Source organism: Myxocyprinus asiaticus, chromosome 37 (genome assembly GCF_019703515.2).
Source record: "Myxocyprinus asiaticus isolate MX2 ecotype Aquarium Trade chromosome 37, UBuf_Myxa_2, whole genome shotgun sequence".
NCBI lineage: Eukaryota > Metazoa > Chordata > Actinopteri > Cypriniformes > Catostomidae > Myxocyprinus > Myxocyprinus asiaticus.
Genome location: NC_059380.1, coordinates 13,363,070 through 13,388,022, shown reverse-complemented (window position 1 = coordinate 13,388,022; position 24,953 = coordinate 13,363,070). Strand labels below are relative to the sequence as shown.

General features: G+C 36.1%; 2 protein-coding genes across 6 annotated transcripts; both read right to left on the bottom strand.

The window, feature by feature from the left end:
- Positions 1 to 460: 460 nt before the first annotated feature.
- Positions 461 to 8,402, bottom strand: cishb (cytokine inducible SH2-containing protein b). 2 transcript variants are annotated; one of them, XM_051676508.1, is made up of 4 exons: positions 8,290 to 8,402; positions 7,914 to 8,058; positions 6,408 to 6,587; positions 461 to 3,808 (listed from the first exon to the last, which is right to left on the bottom strand). In XM_051676508.1, exons 3-4 carry the CDS (start codon positions 6,571 to 6,573, stop codon positions 3,327 to 3,329), a joined length of 648 nt encoding a protein of 215 aa, XP_051532468.1. In that variant the 5' UTR covers positions 6,574 to 6,587; positions 7,914 to 8,058; positions 8,290 to 8,402; the 3' UTR covers positions 461 to 3,326. The 2 variants fall into 2 exon arrangements, with proteins under 2 accessions (XP_051532468.1, XP_051532467.1); XM_051676507.1 differs by having other exon boundaries at positions 7,914 to 8,355.
- Positions 8,403 to 9,646: 1,244 nt separating this feature from the next.
- LOC127428270 (twinfilin-2-like) lies at positions 9,647 to 22,448 on the bottom strand. Of its 4 annotated transcripts, none has more exons than XM_051676505.1 (11): positions 22,306 to 22,448; positions 21,356 to 21,433; positions 15,345 to 15,523; positions 14,845 to 14,940; positions 14,448 to 14,552; positions 14,321 to 14,335; positions 14,177 to 14,227; positions 11,985 to 12,104; positions 11,387 to 11,537; positions 10,134 to 10,255; positions 9,647 to 10,003 (listed from the first exon to the last, which is right to left on the bottom strand). In XM_051676505.1, the coding sequence occupies exons 1-11, from the start codon at positions 22,328 to 22,330 to the stop codon at positions 9,836 to 9,838; spliced, it is 1,110 nt and encodes a 369-aa protein (XP_051532465.1). In that variant the 5' UTR covers positions 22,331 to 22,448; the 3' UTR covers positions 9,647 to 9,835. The 4 variants fall into 4 exon arrangements, with proteins under 4 accessions (XP_051532465.1, XP_051532464.1, XP_051532463.1 ...); XM_051676504.1 differs by having other exon boundaries at positions 14,186 to 14,227; XM_051676503.1 differs by lacking the exon at positions 14,321 to 14,335 and having other exon boundaries at positions 14,186 to 14,227.
- Between the last annotated feature and the right edge of the window lie 2,505 nt (positions 22,449 to 24,953).

The window sequence follows — 24,953 nt, the reverse complement described above, 5'->3', positions numbered from 1 at the left end:
GATTTGTCGATCTTTTAGGATACCCTCAGCTGAAAGTTTCTGGAATTCACGCTTCCAGGACTTTAAATGGGAGGAGGCTTTTACGGTTTCCAGGAGATACTGTGTCATCAATAATTCAAGAAGTTTCATTTAAAATTATTCATTGTATTTACCCAGTAAATCAGGTCATAAAAAGATTTAAGAAAGATCTTGATTTGAAATGTGTGTTTTGTAATTTGAATGAAGAGAGTATTTGTCATCTTTTTTTAAAATTATTATTATTTTTTTTTTTTTTTGTTTTTTTTTTTGTATTTGTACTAAATTGTTCTGGTGTGATTTTAAGGTCTTTTTAAGGAGATTTCTGGATCTGATATTACTTTGGAGGACAAATATATATATATATATATATTACAAAAAGCCTTTAGAAAATAAAATTTGTTTTGTTCTTAATTTGTTTATTAGTTTAGGGAAATATCACATTCATCAATGGCAATGGTAAAAAAATACACCTAGTTTTGTACAGTTTAAGTTTGAGCTTTGTCAGTATCTTAAAGCATTGGAGGGTGTAAGGAACACCAAGGCAAAAAAGACTAGATTGTTGTAAAGCCTTGAAATGTTATCCTTTTTAAGGACCTTTGTATTTATTTTGTAATTAGAGATATGGATTTGATTTCAATACCCCTGTGTATATAGTTCTTCGTTTTTGTGTTATTTTGTTGTTTATTTTATTTATTTATTTGTATTATTATTATCTGTATTTTATGATCATTGTTTTTACATTTTTTTTACTTTTTTTATTTTTTTTTTACTGATTTTCTTGGGATTATTATTATTGTTATTTATATTTGATTATTGTGTGATTTGTTACTAAATAAAGCATATAGAATTTTAAAAAAAATAAAATAAATAAATCCATGTTTAAATGGACGGAGTCGTGATATACTGGATGTTTTTTATGCAAACATTTTATTCAGTGTGTATGTAGCATTATGAGTAAATAAAAAATGAGAGAGTGCAATAATGATTGCATTTCCTTAAACTTTTTTTATGTTAATAGTATTGTGTATTAATAACTACTGCTTAAGGGATTTTAGTCTTCTAAAGAATATGAAAGGCTGCTGACTATTTGGAGTGAATTAGTTTGGTATGGATGATAAATATTATATATATATATTATTATTATTCGTTTGATTCTGTTTCGATAACATACACAGTTGTATATCTTCTTTAATTTGATTTGGGATTAAAATCTTATTTTAGTATAACATGTCTTATATACTTAAGATGACAAGAATAAAAAGAAGAAAATGCAATAGTAGATTACAATACGGCACAAGTAGTTTCGTGGAGATAAAATACAAAACAGTGCATATATCCAGTATTTCAAATAAACTCAAAATTTTGAAGCTTTCAGAGAGAAAATAACATTTGTTATATGGACGAATTTAAACATTAAAGCTTATACAGACACAGATGTCTACCGGCAGTAGTTAAACTACTAACATTTAGTAGCCACCAGGCTAATATAACCTGTCAAACAAAATTACAGTCCAGTGCATCATTGAAGTCGACTACGTCGGATTATTCAGGCTAGGATTAATAATGTTTGTCATTTGAGGGCGCTATTGTGCCACTGTTGAATTTGACAGCCACAGGAACAAACAATGCTGCTCTTTTAGTCAGTTTTGGTCTCAAAATGATTGTTGGGGGGCGGGGTTTTGGAATGAGGGGCGTGGCTAATTCAATGGATCAGTCACCTGAAAGCTTCCGAACGCTATAATCACTTACAGCACTTTTAATGTAGTATAAAACAGATGAACTGCGCTTTGGAATGACAGCATATTCCACACTGTCAAATGAGAGTACATAGCTGGCATAATTCAATTTCCTATGTTTTTTATAATGGCAGTTTTTCCTGTCATTTATAAGTAAAATAAGGTCTGTGGAAAAAAGAAAAAAAAAAAAAGGTTAAAATATTAGGACATTTTGTTCTTCAACATAAATTACACACAGTTATACCCCAAATGTGAGTAAAAACAGTACCTTGCTAACAAGTTGCTAGATAAGGACTACTTCAGTTTTTGTTTTTTGTCAGGCACCTTCACTCACATGCTTCTGGTATTTGTAGTCCTTATCTAGCAACTTGTTGCCATTTGTCTACAAATTGACTTCTGAACAGCTCTATACCAAGCTATTAAACTTAAAAATACATCTTAAACATGGCCCTGTTTATTAAGTATTTGACTATGATATAAAGCCTACTTATTTGCCATCATTGTGCTATTTAGGAACAAGTCTTCATTACTATACAAACGTTTTTGTGTCCATGTCTGTCAGCAAGTGCATTATTAGTTCAATTATAAGGTATTCACTGTACCTATGTGCTACAGTATATGCGTTGTTTGTCATTATGTGCTCAAGCAAAATATGTGCCTATGTTTATACATGCATATGTGTGTGTTTATTGAAGGATGCAACTATACCTTCTCCTAAACTGGTGTAATAATAGCCCTCATGAACCTCATGGACTAATCCTGAAAAGAAGCTTTCTCGGGTGCCAAAATTCCCTGCTCAAAGTAGCAATCTGTATTTCTTCTTATGTATGTGATAAATAGAAATCTGTTCATATTAAACAATTGCATAATTGCATTTCTTTCAAATTCAACATCTGCCTCAGTCATAATTAGATTATGTATGTCCTTTCTTACAGAAAGAGCTACAATATAAAATGTGAATATCTCAACAGTATAAAACAAGTTAGCATATCTAAACACAAACTAAACACTCATATTTCTGTGTACCTTTAGTAAGGTGGCTTTTAGAAGAGGTGGTAATTGTGCTTCTCACTCTAAATGAAAAAGTTTTAAAATTAAACTGTATAAACAGAGCTTTAAAAGATTGGGATAATTATTTCAGTATTTGATGACTGATTGTTCCTAAAATTACTGAATTGCTTTCTGAGAGAAGTACACTTTAATAGACACTCACTTGTGTTGTCAGAATACAGTACAGAATATGTACGTTTTGGTATTGAACTCAATGCTGGGAATGGTTGTATGTGTGCAGAGTTGGAGCCCCATGAATACAGGGAAATACAAACATCATAGAAACATTTTGCTTTACTAAAAAAAAAAAAAAAAAAAAATTAGAAATATTTACAAATATTTCAAAAATGAACTCAAAGTGGTCCTTTGCATTTCATCTGCTTTTTCAAGTCCTATTATAAATGCCAATCATAACAGGACCCCGCAAAACATTATTGCTGATTTTAAGCTTCGTGGGTAATTCACCTGTAAATTTGCAAGGACTAACCCCCCAAAATGCATCAATGTCCTCCTCAAGTGTCTTTACACCTGAAAGGGGTACTCTTGCAAGTAAAGCAACAGTGGGCGTGGCAGTGGCAGCTGTGTATGGCAATCGCTCTGTCTGTTTATAATGAGGCGTGCGAGGTGCTGCAATGTTGGAAAGGCATCTGGCCTGTAAAGAGGCTTCCTGAGTTTGAGCAGGACTGCATTGTCCTTTGATACCACTTGATGTTCTTCTGCTATCCTCTCTCCCTCCTTCCCTTGACTATGGGATACATAGTGCTGCACAAGACCAGGAAAAGCAGAAAAGGACAACAGGGAAGATCGTGCTGGAATACTGGAATCAAGACGAAAACGGCCACTGTCGTATTCTATGCGGATGTTAGTTGGGCCTCTCCAGGTCTTTACTGAGAGGGTGAAGAGGTAGAGTGGATGACTGCTGTCACGCACAAGGAAAGTCCCTTCTGATGCACCAGTGAGGGTATCCCTTGCCTCACTTGCAGCCATGCCACCCCAGTACCAACCTACAAAATAAAGGAACAATTAATCAATATGACCAACCTAGTGAATATGACATATATAAAAATCACTTTAATTGCACTTTTTATTAAGAGATATTTAGTGAATGGAATAACATTGATCATTTACAGTAGCTGCATTACATGTACATTCAAAAGTATAGAAAATGGTTATTATTCCCCACAAACTTTGCTTTTGTGACCAGGACAGTGATATTTTGAAATGTACCTATTTCCGATGAGAAAACGGGCGAATCTGTGTCTTTTCGTTCACATAAATTCAGAAAAAAACAACATATGAATCCAAATGATCATCTATTGATACTAAAGTAATACAAAAATGACTACAAAAGATTTAGTACTGTAAATCAATTTCACGAATCAGCCCCCAAATGTAGTCTCCCTTCATGTTCTCGTTATACTGTCCTTGGTAGCGGCGTTCAAAGTCCAGTATATCCTGATGGAAGCGCTCACCTTGCTCCTCTGAGTACACTCCCATGTTCTCCTTGAATTCATCAAGATGAACATCAAGATATGGACTTTGAGGGACATCCTACAGCCCATTGTGCCGTAGTTCTTCATCAGAGTCTCAACCAGCTCCACATAGTTTTTGGCCTTGTGATTGCCCAGGAAGCCCCGAACCACTGCGACAAAGCTGTTCCAAGCTGCTTTCTCCTTACTAGTGAGCTTCTTTGAGAATTCATTGCACTCCAGGATCTTCTTTATCTGTGGTCTGACGAAGACACCAGCTTTGACCTTTGCCTCAGACAGCTTAGGGAAGAAGTCTTGAAGGTACTTGAAAGCTGCCAACTCCTTATCTAGAGCTCTGACAAATTGTCTCATGAGGCCCACTGGTGGACTCCCACTTGACGTTGTTTCTCCAAACAGAGAACTCGGTCCGCTGTGGCCAGTCCCGCCTGTGGTAGTGCGCCTTGGTGTCCCTGCTGTCCCAAAGGCAAAGATAGCAGGAAAACTTGGTAAAACCGCCTTGGAGACCCATCAGGAATGCCACCATTTTTAAGTCTCCTATGACCTCCCAGCCGTACTCATCATACTTCAAGGTGTCCAGCAAGGTCTTGATGCTGTTGTAATCCTCTTTGAGGTGCACCGAGTGAGACAGGGGAAGAGACGGGTACTTGTTACCATTATGGAGCAGCACGGCTTTAAGGCTCCTGGATGAGCTGTCAATGAAGAGGCGCCACTCATTCTGGTTACAGGCGATTCCGATTGTCTCGAACAGACTGGTCACATTGTGGCAGAAGCAGAGCCCATCTTGATGGATGAAGAAGCTGGAAAAATGTCGGTGACGCTTCCTCTGATCTGCGACTTGCACACTTTCATCCAACAAGTTCCACTGCTTGAGCCTAGACGTCAAAAGCTCGGCATTGGACTTGGTGAGACCAAGATCTCTAATCAAGTTTTTGAGGTCTTTTTGGTTGGGGTAGTATAGGTTTCTCTCCTCAGCTCCACCTCTGAAATCCCTCAAAGTCCATATCTTGATGCTCATCTTGATAAATTCAAGGGGAACATGGGAGCGTACTCGGAGGAGCAAGGCAAGTGCTTCCATCAGTATATACTGGACTTTGAATGCTGCTACCAAGGACAGTATAACGAGTACATGATGGGAGACTAAATTTGGGGGCTGATTCGTGAAAGTGATTTACAGTACAAAATCTTTTGTAGTCATTTTTGTATTACTTTTTAGTTTTTTTCTGACTTTATGTGAACGAAAAGACACAAATTCACCCGTTTACTCAAAGTTTGTGGGGAATAATAGCCATTTTTTAACTTTAAAAATAAAAATAAAAAATAAAAATAAATATATATATATTATTTATTTTTTACACAGTGTAATAATACTAATAAATAATAATTAAGAGTAAAAAGACAAAAAATTTAAATACATTAAATTAACAAATAAAGCATCTTTATGTACTATGTAGCTACAATGTAGAGAGTTCTCAGCACACTTAATTTTTCATTCCAACTTTCCACTCAAATTGTTATGCTAATAATATAATTTGTAATGAACAAAAACCTGTATTAAATTAGAAAATTCAAACATTTTAAGTACAAGTACATACAACAATGTACATCTGTAAATTAAATTAAATTAACAAAACACTGCCTGACTACTAAACAATGTGGAGAGTTGTCAGCACACAGATAAACCGTTGCAGAATCACTTAAAAACCTTAGTTATTATGTATTCTTTTATTAAATCCAGAAAGTGACCACATGTTTCAACAAAATGTTCATGACGTTCTGACACTCTACATATGACTTGTGCATAACTGGCAACAATGGACACATGGCTCATCTACTTTTCAAATGAAGAGGGCGTTGTTGACTTCCACTGCAACAGAATAACTCTACATTCTGGAAGAATAGCGAGGCACCATAGTACTTTTCTAAGAGACTTCTTTTAATAAGTTTATTAGTTATGCAGTTCTAAACTTCTAAATCAGTTGTTGTCAACTGGTGGGTCACAACCCAAAAATGTTTTACAAAAAATTGGGTTGCAGGTCTTTTCTTATAGGGTTATAGATGTGTGATTTAAAATCTGCGTCCTGAAGCAAAATTGTTTTAAATGTAAGTGAAATACCAGAGGTGTGTAGGTGCTGAAAGGTGGTGGTGAAGAGCTGCAAGTCCTCAGCGGGGGCCCATGACGGAGACTTGCTGGAGGAGTAGGGTGGTGCTTGGGACCGCTGGATCTGATGAACTTCTGACTCTTCCCTCTCATTCTGAGCATCTGCCCCCCTAGCAACCATTCTTGAAGATGGCTCTGACAACAGAAAGAACACATAAACCTCTTAAGAATAATTTATTGCATAATATTATGTGATTAATAGATTTTTCAAGTATCAAAAATCTTCATATAAAAAGCCTATGTATCAGTCTTTTCTAAATTTAAGTATACTCAAAGAAAGAACAAAAAAAAAAAATGCAGTGTGCCTAAAACTACACTCAAATGTCAAAATAAAGATTTAAAAGGAAAACAGTTGAGTAAACATACGATTTTACAAAACAACAAATCCAAGTTATAGACATGTAATTAAGTCTTTATGTAAAACCTTATAAATCAGATGGGAATTCTATTGGTATAAGGGTGTTTAGATTGAATGGGCCCTGGTTTAGTATTAAATCTAAAAATAAAACGCTATTTATAGGGCACAATGGGGCTACCCCCAGGGTAAGGCACATATGATTTTATTTTCTCCCAAAACTCTAAATAGCAGCAAAAACCACCACAGAACTTTCCAAAGCACCTGTTTGACACTATGCACTGCAAAATTTTCCTGCTCCATGGGATCATTTTGTGAAATGTCTAAAAGTTGATTTTGAGGCAGTTTGATCTAAAATCTAATAAAGAAGGCAGTAGGCCTATTTGGGGTAAAAAAGAAAAAAATAAATAATAAATACACAACAACCTCTGTTGCAGGGACTAAGAAAAAAGCTAACTTCCCTTACGGTGTGCCTCCAGCCCTGTTGTATCCAATTAATGTAAATCTTAACTACATGTATTCAAATTTGAAATACAATAAAATTAAATAAATAACAACAACAACAACAAAAAACGCCTGGACAAATCAGCAACATGCCAGGGAATTATTTAAAGGTGCACTCAGTAATTTTACTAATTAAAAAAGTTTTACTGCTAAAGAAATGAATTGCAGTTTTGAAACATATGTATAAAATCATGAGCATTGACATGAGATGAAGATTCCAGTCATATACCTTATAAAAGCTGTTTTATTCTACATGGAGGGGGTCCCTCTCATGGGAGCTGCCATGTTGAGATCACATGACCAGCCTGATACTATCAGCTTAATGTCAAGGACCGCCCTGTTATTAGACACTTTCACTCTTGGATTAAAGTAATCATGGCTGACTGTGAATAATGCATCTCTACAATGATTTCAACAAATTTACTTAGTACACATTTAAATTTTTTTTTTTTTTTTTTTTTTTTTTTTTTTTTTACTATGTATGTCGTTTTCATTTTCTCAAACAGTAAATATCTTGGTCAGTAAACATCCCGTGCATTTTCCTGCTCCTCTTAGCACTAAAAAGCACTACCAGTAGCTATAATATATAGACTATTTCTTACCTTTGCGAGCATAAAATCGTCACCTTCGGTCCACAAAGTAGCTGAGTGCGTGATGACAGTTAGACAATTTCGGACAAGCTGGCAAATTTACTCGAATCCAAGACCAGTTGAGTGCCAAAGTTGCTGGCATTGTTCCAAAAGGACTCTAAAGGCGAAAACCGACAGCAAAGAGAGGGAATCTCGTCAACACCTAAACATTTTACATTTGGAATAATGTTGAACCCGAACGAGCCTTCTTTGTAAAATATTCCCCAGAGAATCGCGGAGGTAGGTGCGGGCGAAACTGACGCAAAACACCAAACAAAACAGCGTTTAGTAGTTGTAATCTAACAAAAGTGAGTCGTATGTTTGTTTGGCTTAATGCACTATTATTCACCTGAAACAAGAGCACCAAGAAACGCCTTTGCTACACGTCCGTGTTTTATGAGTTGACGTGAGTTCTAGGAATTTCATTCCAAGGAATGCGCTGCATCTGACTCGTCATCAGCGCCTCGCACAAATGCGCTCCCGACTCTCGCTGCGTTTCCATTGGCTGCCGCATCCCGTTGACGAAGCGCCCGGGCCGGTTTCAGCTGTGAATGCCTTTCCTGGTAAAGGGCTTTCTAGAAATGCTGAAACAGTCGCCGAAATTGACCTCTGCGCCAGCTAAATTGACTGAGAGATCTTTGAGCGAAAGCAAAGATTACTATCGGAGGTGACTGCAAATTAAGCGTAGTGCGGGGTATGTGTAATTCCAGAAAATGTGTGTTGTTAGACTGGTTACTCTTTGTTAATGATTTCTAAGGGCTGGATCAGTGCTTGCATTTAAAGGGATAGTTCACCCAAAAATGTTGGTCCTCACAATGCAAGTGAATGGTGACCAGAACTTTGAAGGTCCAAAAGGCAGTATAAAAGTAATCCATAAGTCTCCAGTGGTTAAATCCATATCATCTGAAGCAATATGAAAGGTGTGGGTGAGAAACAGATCTATATATAAGTCCTTTTTAACTGTAAATCTACACTTTCACTTTTACTTCCACATTCTAGAGCAGAAGTGACTTTCACTTTCAGTCAGCTACTGGTTGGGGCTGGTCAAAGGTGGAGATTGATAGTAAAATAAAAAAGGACTTCAATATTTATCTGTTTCTCACTTACACCTATCATATTGCTTCAGAAGATATGGTGTAACGCTTAAGATGGTAAGGAGGAAGCTGGGACCGGCTTGACAAACACATTTAATTTAATTAATTTAATGACACTTTTCAGTGTATAAAGAAACAAAAACACGTACTGCTTTTCAGCCAGCTGCGTCAAATCATAAAGACAAGTTTGTACATCTCACTCCTGTCTGCTGCTGTCTCTTCTCCTTAAATATGCCACTTATCGCCACTTATCTTCCTGGCCTCGCTCTGCCCAGATGCCGCTCGGCTCCGCCCTGCTCATGAAGGATTACCTTTATGCATGCTTTATGTTATTTTTGGACCTTCAAATTTCTGGTCACCATTCACTTTGTGGAGGACCTACAGAGCTGAGATATCCTTCTAAATCTTCATTTGTATTCAGCAGAAGAAAGAAAGTCATACAGATCTGGGATGGCATGGGGGTGAGTAAATGATGAGAGAATTTTCATTTTTGGGTGAACTATCCATTTAACAAAACGTAATGCTGCTACATACAGTAGTTAGACCAAATAAGATTTAATAAGAGATGAATGGATTTTATTTGAAGTGCAACATAAAAATAATCGTATAAACTTCACATTTATGTGGCCTTAAAAACCATGTGAGAAGTACTTTTAAAGTGAATGAAATAAAGAGAAACAAGTTCAAATCTAAAATAAAAAAGAACAACAAAAGGGATAGATCAGACATGAAATAGGCTACCAATGAGAGAGAAATTAAACATTGTGTATTAGATGTAATTTTATTTTGACTGTATGCATTCTAGCTCTCATCTCCATTCTCTCCTGCTCCTCTGATTAGATGCTTGTTCCCTCGTTTTCCTGTAGGGCCCTTTGGGTTGGTGAAGGCTTGTTTTAGAGCATGCTGCTTTGGGTACACCTCTTCATACAGGAAATCCTCTGTCAGCCCCTCACCACTATCAATCTCCATCTATGCACACAACATATGAACAGATTGAATGAAAAGTGGATGAGTATGCTGTCCTGCAGCTGAAACACAGTATAAGGAGCAGTAGTTTTTTGTTTGTTGCTGTTGTTGCTGTTGTTGTTGTTGTTGTTACCTTTTTGGCAATCTCTATGTGGTAGTCCCTCTCTACCTCATCCAGAAGTCGATTCTTACAGCTGGAGTACAGCATCCTTTCTTTGATGCTACAGCTATACCCAGGCATGGAGTAGATGAAAACTGGTTCACGTATTCAAACAGAAAACACAAAAATGACTCGTAGTTTTAACGGAAAATACAGGGAAGACCAGGGCTAGTTGTCACACGTTTTACTCCAGTGAATATTTCTCAGGTTAGGTTTATTTTTGAAAGTCAATTTCTGAATAGCCCGTCCTGTCTACACTGGGGGAAAAATACAGCTTATTAAACATATGTTGACCTTTTGTGACAACTTACCCCAATAGCGGGGCATATATGGGCTTCCAATAGCCATATGTTATATGGGGTTAATCACAATGGACCTTGGCATTAAACAGTGCTGTAGGTTTCATGTGAACATCATTTAAAACAAAATCTATGCCTCTATTTAAAGCTAAGCCTGCAATAAACAGCCTACTACAGGCATTTCAGCAAAACTTACTAAGTAAAACAATAACAAGGCACAAAACTATTTATGCAACAACAAAAAATGGACAGGGTAATGCCACTTTATCAAAACATTGTTTTGGCCAATAAATATTGTGACTGATAAATAAAATTTTCTGCATTTATAACATCTAAAACACATGTGACAACTTGCCCCAATATAAATGTCACAACATGCCTGATTTTGATGAAAAATACCTTTGTCTTAAGAACACCTTTATAATACAGTTTGCCAATGTGGTTTAGAACACAAATATGATGATATGGAAAATTTACTAAAAATTATTCACAAAAATTATTCTAATTTCAGAGGGTTTTGAAGGTCTTTGAAACCAACATACAAAACCTCTGTTAGAGAAACACACTTTGCACAGTTGGACTTTTGACTCCAAATCTCACTGTTACTGACAACTTCCCTGTGTGACAACTAGTCCCAGTCTCCCCTAATTAACAATCACAAGAGGCCAGGAGAACTTTATCTTCCAATCGTTGTGAATCTTTGGTTAGTTAAAAGTGACGTGTTTATTGTCTGCACTACTTGCGTCACCAAATAAAATTGCAAATATAATTACTGTTTTCAAACAGATTGAACACTTCCCCAGTCTTCAGAAAGAACAAAACTTTAAACACTTCACCTTTAAGAAATATGTCTTCCTACAGGGCCTTATAGAGGGCTAAATCTGAAAACAACTGAACAGTGGTTCCTCATTGGGACTTGGTACTTACCTACAGCTTCCAGCGCCTGTCCTTGATGGGCATGTTTGTACAGGAAAAAGTGGTATCGTGGGGCATCAGTGGGGATCCTGCTTGGCAGCTCTTTTGTCTCTGTAGGGCTAGTGTGGACTAGTTCAATCATCTCTTGTTCAGTGTCCAACCTCTTAGAGACCACACAGTAAAAAAAAAAAAGTCAATACTTTGTGTGTGGGTGTATGTAGATTATATAGATTGCATCTGAGGTAATATCTTTACCTTTAAAAATCTTTTATGTAAGTTTATTGCATATTGGACATTTGAATTTATTCCACTGTAATTAGTTTGTTTGGGTTAGGCGTATTGCTTTCAAACATCTTCTTAAATGTAATGTTATGCTCATAAGAACCCAAGTTCTGCAGAATAAACAGTCTATTCCATAACAGCTGTCAACATATTTTATTTTTATTTTTTAAATATACTGATGCTATCATGCAAATTGTTACTTATTTAGTAGCTACTTCATACTGTAAAAAAAGTTAACATTTTAAGTTACTTCATTTAATTTACTACATTTAAAGTTCATTTTCATTATGTCTATGTGTGTTCACCTGTGTATGTTTTTGGGACTTACCAATTGAATGTAATTGATGTGTTTGTGTTTAAGTTGCTGTATAGCGTGCTTAGCCTCCACTTGTAATGGGAACGCCAAACCCTGCAAAGTTGGATTTTTACTCTCCACGCTGATCTCTGTCTGTGTCGGAAACACACACAAACACAAGGATTTGTTATAATTGTAACCAGAGTGGACTTAAATCACTGGGAGTCAAAAACATCAAAGAATCAAGAGAAATCTTTAATAATATATGCAGGTCATCGTTTCAGTGTACACCTTTCAAAGTTTAGTATGGGATGAAACTTAATTAACTTAAACTGATAGATAGAATATCTGTTAAATGAGTCATTGCTGCACATGGAGGATTCTTTGATAGACATAAATTTTAAAGGCTACAGTACTGTATTTATTGGAAACAAAAATAGTAATCAATGTTTTTACTGTAATTTTAGATCAACTGAATGCTGGCTTTATGTATAATGTTTCTGGGGTGGGGGTGGGGTGGGGGGGGTTGGGGTTATAAAGGGTTATAAGTTGGATAATTCTGTTATTAAATCTATTCTTGTCTTTGTTGGAATCAATAAAACATTTTATGACAAAAAAAAAAAACAACAACTAAAAGCTGTGTGTAAGACTTAGGCAGCTGCTATAGCTCAATTAGAGAGTTATGGGGGACCCCTTGTGGCCAAAGAGGGAAGGGAGAATGTAACTGCAAGAAGAAAGGTGTAGCTGGATGTGACTGGCACACGCTCACTCAAAGGGTTTTTTGTCATCATGAAGCACACCTAGAAGTCGGGAGCAGAAAAAGAAAAAGGAAGAGGAGGAAAAATGCAGCCAGACCAATGTTAAAAATGAATGTTAGCCAGCTACCTGGCTAGACGGTGTTTGTTCGTTGTCAGGCATTAAATTGCATCAATAAGTTAGCTAACGTTTTGCTGTTGTGTCCTGTTTTATAGTCGTTTATTGTTATTTTTAGTAATTTATTGGTCATTTGTGTAGTTATTTATTGTTAACATGTTTTGCGTTTTGTGTACACAGGTTTGGGGAGTAACGGAATACATGTAACGGGATTATGTATTTAAAATACAAAATATTAGTAACTGTATTCCACTACAGTTACCATTTAAATAGTTGGTAATCAGAATACAGTTACATTCAAAAAGTATTTGATTACTGAGGAGATTACTTTGCATTTTATTGTCATTTGTTTCATTTAATATTTTGTCTATTCAGTTGGGAAACATTTATACGTATAAATGATGTGATCCAAAGTGCATTTGAACAGCGGTGAAACACTTTCTTAAGATGTGTTACATTCAAACAAGCAGACAGAGAAGTAAGTCTGAAGTATGTTTGGAGCAGCATAAATAAAAATAAACATTGTGTAAATTGTCATGTGAATTTTTAGCTTTATGCTAAGCAGAAATGCTATTTCTAGCCATTTTACATAACCTGCTACCAGACACGATCATATATTTTTATCAAGAAAATCCATATTAGAACATTAATTCTTTATTCTCTAGTAAGACCTTTGAGATTAGGGCAAAAATCTTAATCTAGATCAGAATTTTTGTATTGATTTTCTGTAAAAATATCTAAAATCCTTAATTTTCCAATTTGTTTTATCTTGTTTTAGAAGCAACACTGGATAAGATATTTAGGATTTTTTTCAGAGAATGTATTTTTAACGTGTTTTATTTATTTTTTTTTTTGTCTTACTGTACAGGCAGATTTTTTTAAAGTCAAAACAAGTGAAAAAATCTACCAGTGCTGAAGAAGTAATCCAAAGTATTTAGATTACGTTACTAACCTTGAGTAATCTAACGGAATACGTTACAAATTACGTTTTTCAGCATGTATTCTGTAATCTGTAGTGGAATACATTTTAAAAGTAACCCTCCCAACCCTGTGTGTATGTAGTTATTAAATTCAAATTTTAAGTTAATATATTCAAATTTGTTGAAGACTGTATTGTGGTGTCATTCTTGGGTGGGCCTGGATTCAGGGAGTGGGGGCCTCCAAGTAGAATTTCGCTAAGGGCCCCCATATGCCCTGGTTGTGTACCTACTAAATTATTGACAAATGACTTGATGACTTGATTTATTTGCTGTTGATTTTTAAATACTGCCTGGTGTGTTACACAAGCTATTTCTGTTGAGTTTGTGGAGAGCTAAATGTAAAATGTTCCTACTTGATTGCCAAGTGAGAACTGAGGTTACCTTTGCTTGTCCACTTATGGTTGCGACTTGTCTTCGCTCATCCTAAATAAAAAAGTGCAAAAGATTATTGTGTTTAATTTACAAACACTTTAATACTCACACACTTAAAAACAAAACTAATCATAGGACACTTACCCGTGCCACTTTGTCCTGTTAGATGCATCATCAAAATATACATTTGTTTATTAGTGTGAGACAAACTGTCAGGCATTGATTACTACAGTTTGTATAAATCCATTTGCACAAATTTAACCTTCCTCACCTCTGTTATTTTAATCTGATGGAGCTGTTGCTCAGCAGTAGTGAGGGGGGCAGGTCTGGAGGAGGAGGAGAGGTGTCGTAGGTATCCTTGGAAACAGATGTCTTCCTGCAGGTCAGAATAGGAAACGGTGCTTAGATGGCACATCACATCTCTTATTATGTGACCTGAAGGAAACTGAGTGAATGCAGTGCACATGCAGAACAGAAAATGTTTGTTCACAGTAAGGCTTTCTCTAATAAACAGAGTAAAATGAATACAGGACATGAGTGCGAGATGAGTTAGATTGGAGTTTGGAGTTTTAAAGCATAAAACAGATGGGCAAACAGTCAGGAATACACATTATAACATACAGTATTAATAAACTATCTTTTTTCCACTTATTTATCTCTCTACATACCTGGACTGTGCCAAACAGTTCATCTTTGAGGTGACTGCTGCCAAACTCACTCTTCAGTGTGGCACAGGTAGCAGCATATACCATCTTTAACCTCACCTGTGTAGTGCCGAATATATGGATATTGTCATTCAATAACTTGTATTTTAAACCCAGAGGTTAATTTATAATATTATAATAATGAATATGGGGAGAAACATATATGAGTGAGAGTGAGAGCACAAAAGGTTGTACTTAGCATAATCATTTTACTTTTCCTGCAGAAAAAAAAAAAAAAAAAAAAAAAAAAACAGCCTAAACCAGCATAAATTGGTTTGCTTGTCTTAGCTGGTCTAATCTGGTCTAGCTCGTCTCCCAGCCCGGCCAATCTGGTCTTTAGCTGGTTGGCCAGCTGGTCTCCCACTGACCCGCTGACCCGCTGAAGTGCCCAAAACCCTTCTAAAACCAACCAAGTCCAGCTAATTTATTTGTTCCTTTAAGTTTATTATGTGTTATCTACTCACTGGTGACTGGTCTGGCGACCAGGAGATAAATAGCCACTCATAGCCCAGCTGGTTCTGTGAGTCAAGGCGGTACAGGATATAGCAGGGCTCTAGAGTGTCCAATATGGGCAGGACACATGCATCATAGTCCTGGTCCCAGCTCTGAGACACCTCTCTGTATGCCCCCAACACCAGCTGCTCTGAAACACACACAGACAGATACACACAAATACACATCTCATAATCATATCACACACCCAAGGCCGTAACCATATTATATTTTGAGGGGAACAAGTCCCCCCCAATAATCTGATATAGCACTGCAGAACAGAACAGAAAATGATTAAACTTCTGTTTTGTTTACCCTTACCAAAATTAACCATGGTTTCACTACAGTAACTATACAGTAGTTTAACCATGGGATTTGGTTAAACCATAGTTACCACACAATTAACCATGGTTACTACTACAAAGTTACTGTAGTAAAACCATGGTTTCAGTGCAGTTCTTGTGATGGAGCAAGCACTTGTCTGCTTGTGTCTTTCAGCATGCATGTTAAGATGAGCGGATGAAGAAATAGTTCCCATCCTGCACAAGTATTTGCTAATATAGCCTACTTCTTTTTATTTCACGTTGAAGCTAATGATTATTGTTCATGTTCATGGTACCCAAATAATAATATCCCTAGTTTAAAAAAAATGTTAGAATCGATATTTTTGGGTGAGGATCGATATTTTTGATACAACATCATTATCAGAAGTATCAATACTTAAAGATCGATCCGCCCATCCCTATCAGCAAGCAGTTCAGGTTAAGAGTGTTTGTGTCGTGAGATGTAAGTATTTAACTAAAAATGCAATATTTGATCACTGTTTTATGATTGAAATGTTGTACTGACCGACATTAATTTCCATGGGTGCAAATTATTCAACATTTGGTGAAATTCGCCGCTTTGAATTTAAAATATGTAATGTACAGTACATGATTTGTATGTCATTCATAACTGTGAATATGAAAACATTAACAGAGTAATTTTCAGCATATCAGGCTTAAGACAAAGAGCGAATGTGTGTATATTGTAAAGGATCTGAATGAATGTGGTTATCTGGCAGGCATTTGACAGAGCTTTTTATAAAATTATCTTGATATTTTCTAAGAAAATTATCTATAAAAAACACACTCTATTGTGCTTTTAGGTTTTGGCAAGGACAGTGTCATATATTCTTAATGCAAACATTATTAGGTAATAATTTACAATCAATTTAAGATTTTCTAAATAATTAATTCTGAATTTTGTACAGCATCTCCTAAAAGTCTACTTTTAAAAGAGATTTTATTTTGAGTATGTCTTGTCAGGTCTGTGCTCAAAAAATGAGCTACCAGTTAACCCCTTAATTGGCACCCCTCCTTTTTAGCATTTACAAGAAAATGACACACTCAGATTTAAATGCCTGTAATTCTTGAAATCTTGGGACTACAAACCTAATTTTGGTCTCTTTTAAAAGAAGAGACTTGGGAGATTATTGTGAAAGTGAAATCAGTTATTTATGTTAATATATATCAGATATTGACTATGTGCAGTACCAAAAGTGGCCACAAGACAACACCAAAGCTCCATTGTTGCAAGAATTAACAAAACTAATCTCTGAAAATTTCTGAAAAACTAATTTCAGAAACACCACTCAAACCACATATGAGGACACTATTTTATTGCAAAACATTATATAAGATTCATTACAGATTATAAGTATTATAATTACTTTGGTAATGTATGGTTACAATGTAAGTGCTGTTAGCAGAAGTAGCCAGTAACTATTCACATTTCTAACAAACATTTAATATTTTTCTGACATAAATTATAATAGTTTGTTTATACCACTAAATAGAATCATAAATGATCCAATGAGCCCATTCATTCACATGGATGAGCGCCTGTGCTTGTAGCTTTAGCTTATAGCTGCTCTCAGTCCCAGCACCGAATATGCGCTCCAGCCGGTTTAGCATTTCTTCCTCATCCAAATGGCAGGAAACTTATTCCAGAGCACTCAAATGTATCCAAATGATAGTCTTTTTGCATAGATCCATCAAAAGAAGCAGCAAAAGGTTATATTTCGACTCCGATCGGTCATCAGAAATGGAAGAAAGCTCAGAGTGTAATGGTGGCCTTTGGTTCTCTATCCATACAAATACTAGGATGATGTCAATGTTCTGTAATGTGCAAGGCCAGTACCATAGAACTGTAACCATAGAAATGTCATACCAATGGCTACATGACCTGTCAATCAAATCTTGACTAGTGATCCATTGGCCTTTGATCTGGTTTGATTGACAGCTCTGGCTGTGAATCATAGAGAGACTCATAGGTGGGCTCAAACAACATGGAAGTTTCACCAGAATAGCCTCGATGCTGTTTGATAAAATAATCGTTATAATCAATATTTTATTGATAATAGACATTATATATATATATATAAAATGTGATGTCGCAAGCAAAGGATGATCAGTAATTTTTTTTTTCCTCAATTTCCGCTGTTTTGGATAAAATGGTGTATTTTAGACCATTGGTCTAGCAATGGTATAGCAAAGAGTCTATTTTCAATTGTGGACACTTATCATGGATTGTATGCTGGAATTGCCTGCCATCATCCGATCAGATCAAAACCAGAAGATATAAAAGATAGTAATACTGATCACATGTCAAGTTTTAATATCTACTCTTTCAGTAGCTAGAGATTTGTAGCTTTCAAACGATACAAGGTTTGTCAATATTAAAGTTGGATTTGAAGATAATATAGTCCAATAAACATAATAAATTAAAAAGAAATAATAAAAAGGCAGAAAAACGTCCCAAATATGGGACGGTGCCAGTTAAAGGGTAGTTCACCTAAAAATGGAAGATTTACTTTTACTCACTCATTTACTCACCCTTATGTTGTTCAAAACCCATATGCTGTTTTCTTGGAACATAAAAATATATATTTTAAGCAGCTCTATTCCATAGAATAACACATTATAGTGAGCAGGAGCTGTCAAGCTTCAAAAAGGACAAATACAATAAAGCACTATAATCTATTATTATAATAACAGTAGTCCATATGACAAGTGCACTATATTCAGGGGCAGATCTACTGGGGTGGCATGAGGTGGCAAATGCCACCCTAAGAAAAAGCATTGCCACCCCATCTGCCACCCCAGCATAAGTATCCAAATGTATTAAATATAAATGTAAGTATATTATCGTTGCTTTTGACTTTGTGTAGGGGTTTATTCATGACAAACTGCCTAAACTCTAACGGAACGCACAAATGACTACAGACCCATTGATTGATTACAGCAGCAACCAATCCCGTGATTGTTTACAGCAGCAGCCAATCACAGCACTGACCAATTGCCTACCTACTATTGCAGTGCGTGTACAGTGTTTGGGCTCTCGCGTGTTGATGAGCTTATTTCCTCAACAACAATGACCACCCACCTGGTCAAAAACATGGAAAAAGAGGTAAAAGATGCATTTCTCAGTTGTTTCCAAGTATTCACAAAATTATTATTAGATACATTGCCATTAGTTATGGGTTGAGACGGGTGATACGTGTCCTAACCACTTTTTGAAATAGCTGTCATCAGGTATGTGTATAATCCAGATGAAACATCTCCAGTTCTTGAGTTGGAGTTTCTATTTCATCTGTGTGTGTTCTGACTGGCGATCCGGCGCTAGAATGTGTTATTTTGAATGCAATGATAAGTGTTCGTTGTGGCTGTTATCAGTGTCAGTTTAGGCAGTTTTGCAGCAGCTCGCACTCTTTTCCGTGTCCCCCATTGTGATAGCCTTCTCTACCATATTGTGCATGTGTATGTAGTGTGTGTGTGTGTGTTTGTGTGTGTTGTCTTTTTCTGTTTCTCTCCCTCTCTCTTAATCGCTCAGGTGTGCCTTAACCAGATGAGCTGATTGTTGACGGGGCGCACTGGTGCACAGTGTGTTTCATCTCTATATAAACTGAGTGTTTCATGGCTGGGTTGTATGATACAGAATAACATGGGATATGCATGCATTTACCATCCATGGGTACACTTAACAAAGGTAGTGAAGTTTAGTCCAGATTTCCAGTTCTATATGTGAAACATAGGAACATTTAGAATTTGTTGATGTGTTTAATAGACAATGTCTTGGTGCTCTGGAGATTGTTTGTTTGAATATTGTTACTTATTTTTTATTTTGAATTTTTTTTTATGTTGGCAAATCAGTATAAAATTGGTTACTATGTGGTTCCTGTAGAAATGCAGTTGTATCACAAATTCATGGACATTTATAATTTGATACTCCAATTAATGAACTACTTGTTGCAATGAAGCTTGGTCCCTTAATCCATAAGAACTACACATGGGCGCTTGCTTTAGTGTTGCCACCCCTCATAGTCTGCATGACACCCCCTTGTCACCCCATAAAAACCTTTCTAGATCCGCCCCTGACTATATTCCAAGCTTTCTGGGGCCATACAGCAGCTATGTGTTGTATGGACTACTTTTATGGTATTTTTATAATGATTTTTCTTTCTCTTTGGACCTTGACAGTAGTGCTCAATATGAACTGTTTTTGTATGGAAAAAAGCAGTGTTAGGATTCTTGAAGAAAATATTGTGTTAAGATTCCACTGGGAGATAAAAACAATGAGGGACAACTTGAGGGCAATAAATCATTTTGTGTATTTTCTTTTTGCTAAGGTTATTTAGGGTTATTTTATTTTTGGTAGCCAGCAGACACAGTCGACATTTTACAGATACATCAATGATGAAAAGAAATTCAAGTTATATTCATCTTTTCTTTGAGCCAGCACAAAAAAGAAAGGAAAGATGACTGAAACAGGCAAATTTCTAGCAATGCAGACACAGTGTTTTTCTTAAAAATAAATTCCATGTATCTTTTAAATCCAAAATTTTACAATTTTGGGCCTTTATCGCATTTCAAGCCTTTATTCAGAAAATGATTGCATTCAGCACCTTTACTATATTAAAGGACCAAAGAGGACCATTATATTATATTATATTTGTGACCTCAACACCCATGACCCCCCCACCCCTAAAATGGTTTGGTCACCCCCAGTGTTCAAGACATGGTTACGGCCTTGCACACACCTCATAACATAGATGCACTATCAGTCTGTATCCACAAAAAGCATGGTTCAAAGAAGTTGTTATAACACTTTATTTATAACATGTATAACTGTATGCATAAGATACATGTACTGCATGTATAACATTCTAAGGTCCAGTTTATCTTAAGCATTTACCTGACATTCTTTAGAATCAACAAGTGACTTGCATATTATATGCCATAAGCTTTCTGTGGTATAATCCTCTTGCAAAAGCAAGTGGCCCCAATAAGTATGGACATGTAAGCAAAATGTATAAATAAACATTGCATTAGATAACCCAATATAAAACCAAGTGACATTTGATTTAAAAAGAAATAGCACAATCACACTTTTCAAGCAAAACACTTGTTAGGTTTTAATGATAGGTTTTAAATGCTAAAACAATAGATATACTGTATAAAATTGGAAGTGAAATTGAGCCTATAGGTAATGTTCTGAACTACACCTGTGGTTACTCTGCAATGACAACTGTGTGTGAACTGACTTCATACCTCAACTAAAATGACCCTGAGACCAGTTAGTTAAACATACCTGCAAAATGCCTTGGAAATGAGGAGTTAATTCTGAGAAAAGGTCTAGCATCGTTTGTGTGCAGATGTCTCCATACCTAAATTATATAACCAAGACGATCTAAATTTTCTTTTGAGAGCTTGATTTACTACAGCATATTTCTATTATAAATAGATCTAGGCCATGTTTAAGTAATTGGAAAGGGTAAAGAACCTAAACCAATCACAAGTTCCCTCAAACTTTCCTTTTACAAAAACAAACTTGTGGGTTTTAAAATACTTAAATGGAGTAAATGGAGGTTACGCATTATTAATTTGCATTAGGTAATAAATATTTGCAGAATAAGTTCTCTCAAACAAATGCTCCTACTCACCACTCCTTATAACAATCTTCACGAGTCTGACAGCTCCCCTTCTAGCCTTCATAAGGAACTCTCTCAAATCTGGAGTTGCTTGTTTCACCAGAGAATCACAATGACAATACAGAAGACAACAGAGAACAGTCAAAAGAGAACTTTCTTTACCATAACCCTTTCTTTTTTCAATACAAGAATAGATGCAGAGACTTGGTCCATACCACAGTTTTATTTAGCATCTACATTACAGGCCTTTTACAAATTATTTATTTTCTATAGGTCAGCCATATAATTGGATCGCTTCATTTTTTACAGGACAAAATTAACATGACTGAAATAAAGGGAATTTTACACGACTTCCACACTGTGCAGCCTGTGCCTCATTCTTGGCCTCACCATGGTAACCGGGCATCAGGACTCATAAATGATGTAAGTGCAGGTGAGATGGATGAGGAGTGGCGCTTCGGCCTGTAAGCTTAAATTACCTCCCATCATTATTCAGAAAAAATGCATCCTAATGTTATCTCTGTATGAAGACTATGGCCAAACACTTGTTTATTAAAACCCAAAATTAGGCAGTGCTATCAATATTCTTTCCCTAACATTTTTGGAACGTTAAAGTTTTCTCTTTTTAATAGTTAATTCCCTAGCGAGACGTTGCCTCTGACTCAAAGACATTCACATGTAGACATCAGGAAAATCTGAGAAAAGTTAAAGCAAAATATGATTAATGTTCTTTATTTAGAGCCTTCAAAAGTCTAACTCTGATTTCGCCTTTATTGTGTATCATCTGAGCAGATGTTCTGCTTCTTCTTCAAACTTGAAATTATAACTTCACTGCCAATTCTCTTGTTTAACAAAAATAATAAATAAATAAAAGTGCTTTTACTCAAATATTATAATAGATCGATACGAATGGGCTGCAGCATAAAGTGAAATAAAGGTGAAATAAATCTCTTTTTGCTTACCATGGATACCCGTCTGATGCGACATCCCAAACAGCTCCGTTAATGCTCTAGTTCAGTCAGAATTCCTGTTGAAAGTCCCACACTGTCTTCCTATTGTCTTCACTGGCACTGGTATCACCACTGTACCCAGCAGTGTGGTCCAGCTCACTTCTGTACAATGACATCAACGCCCCTTTAGCATCCAACCTGGGGAATCCTGTTTGAAACATGATCTGTGGAACTGAGAAAGATGTGTAGCCTAATATTACACCTGTCAAGGATGGGTTCCAACAAACCACCTATCTAGAATTATGCGCCCCTCACAGGGGGCCCTTGTGGATTATAACGTGGATGACAACACCTGTTATCTGTGCTGCTGCTGAGCTGCATGGATTCTGGTGATTTTCTCCCTACAGTAACTAAGTCTGAACATTCTCTGTCTCTCTCTTTCCTCCATAAACAGTTATGCAATGCTCCATTTGTGAAAATAAATGGCACATTATCACTCACAAACATCAAGAAAGGAGCACGTGAACCAGCAGCCTCAGGGAGCTCAAATTCCACCAGCCTGACATTAGATACCATGCAGGCGACTGACCCCCAACCAGCAGGACAGGTTGTTCATTCCGACAATTTAAAAAGCTACTGAAAAGCCCCTACAAATAGTAAGCTCTCTCAAATGACCACTCTTGAGATTCAGCATGGTTTGTGTTATTTTATTTCTGGAAAATTGTATTTGTTTTAGAACTTAAAATGCATATGGTCTCCAGTTTTCTTTTTCATATCAGAGCATATATGAGGCAGAACTGTTTAAATCTGATAGCATTTCTGTGTATAAAAAAAGAGACAGAGAACATACATGTGAGTTTGCTAGTCATGGCTTCATGTTTAATTCACTCAGCTGTGAGCAAACAAACCCAGCCATTATTCATTATTCACACGCAGCCCTCCCATCAAAGACACACATGCTTTTCACACAGATTCTCTTCTATCTCCCTCACACGTTCGGTACATCTTTTTAACTGATTATTTAGTCCAAACACATTCCTGTGCTAAAAAAAAATTGCCCCCTAGATTTTCCTTGTGTCACCTCAGTCCGACAGAGAAAAGCATAGGCGTAATTTATGGGTGGGACGGGTGAGACATGTCCCTGCCACTCTTTGCCTTCACCAATTTTGTCCCCACCACTTCTTGAAATAGCATTCATCACGTAAGTGTTTAATGCAGAAGGAACATCTCCAGGTCTTGAGCAGGAGTTTCCATTTCGTGTGTTATGTTATTAAAAGTGGTGATCCAGTGCTGGAGTACGTTATAATGAGTGCTCTTCATATGTTTGGCTTTTTGTCTGGTACCTTAAGAGCTTGCTTGTTCATTGTTTTAACAGGTTTAAGAACAGTTTTACATGTATGTGTCCAGAAAGTCATGCAGTATGTAATATGAGGAGGAATCATCACATTCATAAATAAAACTTTTGCCATCAGATTATTTCTAATCTAAAATTTGCCAAATTAAATTGGACTGTTTCTACAACTTTCTTCATGTATTTTAAAAGAAAGTTGAAAGTCAATTATGATTCCCAAATATTTTAATTCCTGTACTACATTAAGCTTCTGCCCAAGGACACATACTACTGGTACAGTGTCACAGTCAGTGGCACTTTTTTATAAAGAACACACAGACAGTTTATGTTACATTAAGATGTAAACAAGATTCAGCCAACCACTGTGAAACATGAACCATTGCAGATTTTAATTCCTGCTCATCTTTTTTCCTGTTGCTTGTTTTTTTGCATGTACATATGTAGATAATAGCATTATCTGCATACATTTGATCATAACATAGACATCTCATTATTACTATTACAGTATATTTATGTTAAGATAAATTATAGCAATTTCTAAAACGCAACACATTCGCCTAATTTATTATTTCCTGTTTTGTAATTAAAAAACACTAATTTTTTTTTATTTTGAATTAATGTTTTACTAACATATTCACTGTAATGTTTTAGACCACCAGAAATCCCTCATCTGTTGACCTCTAATGAGAATAGTCTATTACAGGAACGCATATCCTACAGTGGTGTTCTAAATCTCTGAAATATGCTGAATTCAGTGTTTCTGAGTCAAACACCTGAATCAGACATCTCAGAAATGTCCGTGAGCTATCTGGGCAATTACACCCAAGTTTATTGCACTTATTGTGGCAGGGGTTTTCAAACTGGGGTCTGGGGACTCCTAGGGGGCCACAACGGGGTGCTAGGGGGTCCGCAGAAAATTGAAAGAAAATAAATGTGTAAAAATGAAGCGGAAAACAGTTTGACATTATTAGTGTTTCAGTCTGCTTTGAAGACTGGTTGGAAATCACTATTATTTTATTCTATTCTATTCTAATAGTTTTTAACTGTAAGAACTAAAATGTAAATACAAAATCAATATATTATGAGAAAATATTTTACAGATAGGCAGGCTCTTTTAATCATTTCTTTTTGCTTTAGTACAATGGCCTTATAAAAGCCAATTATATATATTTTCACTAACATGTTATCTTTATAAAATCATACTATCTTTTTATCTCACACAATAAAAGTGGGTCTTTATACATGAACATGTTAAACTAAGAATATCATCATATTTGGGGGTCTTTGGCATCGAAAAGATTTCAAACCC